Source organism: Orycteropus afer, unplaced genomic scaffold (assembly GCF_000298275.1).
Source record: "Orycteropus afer afer isolate SDZICR_OR568_19922 unplaced genomic scaffold, OryAfe1.0 scaffold00034, whole genome shotgun sequence".
In the NCBI taxonomy this organism is placed as follows: domain Eukaryota; kingdom Metazoa; phylum Chordata; class Mammalia; order Tubulidentata; family Orycteropodidae; genus Orycteropus; species Orycteropus afer.
The window spans coordinates 16,741,590-16,742,322 of NW_006921621.1; the positions used below are offsets into that span (position 1 = coordinate 16,741,590).

The window sequence follows — 733 nt, forward strand, 5'->3', positions numbered from 1 at the left end:
GAGCTAGGGAAGCTAAATATTTTGAAATGGGAAGCTCTCCCAACTTTGGTTGGCCAATAAGAAGGCGAAAACGGTCTCTCCGGACCAATCAGGACGTGTTCCGGATTCCCAACCCCCCCAATAGGGAAAGAGCCAATCAGGACACAGGTCCTGCAACTCAGGAGGCCGCCGCCAAGTCCCAAGAAGGGGGGGCCCCTACCGCCTGAAAGACCTTCCTTCACTCGGAGCTTATGGTGGGGCTGAATCTGTGGGTACAAGCTTGTTGCCCAAGCCAAGAAGAAGTTACGGAAGACCCAGGCTCTCTCGGCTTCGGCCCTGCATCTCCTGCTCTTACCGTTCCGGAGCCGCCGGCCCCGGCTGGAGCCGCCGTGTCGGCCATCTTGCTCTGGCGTAATGTGTGTGAGCGCAGGGCGAGATGGGACTTGTAGTCGCGGGGCGAGGAGGGGGCGGGACGGGGCGCGCCCTTCTGGGCTTTCGAGGGTGAGCAATATCGGGGTACAGCTGATGCCCCGGCTCACGTGTGCTACCTTCTGAGAGCAAAGGGTTCACCAGGCCCAGCTGGACCAGGGAATAAGCCACGAAAATGCGCCCTCAGTTTTACTAATTAAAAGAAACATATTTCGATATGAAATCGTAAAGGGCATACTTTTGGAATGATTCAGGAGGTAGTCTACACTCGCGACGTTTTGCAAACCTGACTGATAATTAGAAACACCTGGCTGAGCCCAACCTA

General features: G+C 55.8%; 1 protein-coding gene across 1 annotated transcript in view; it reads right to left on the reverse strand.

Annotated features, from left to right (window-relative positions):
* Nucleotides 1-379, reverse strand: part of TAF8 (TATA-box binding protein associated factor 8) — a 23,386-nt gene extending 23,007 nt beyond the window's left edge. Inside the window, exon 1 of the mRNA XM_007936251.2 lies at nt 335-379. Within this exon, the coding sequence (XP_007934442.1) occupies nt 335-379 (45 nt within the window). The remainder of the gene's footprint in view (nt 1-334) is intronic.
* Between the last annotated feature and the right edge of the window lie 354 nt (nt 380-733).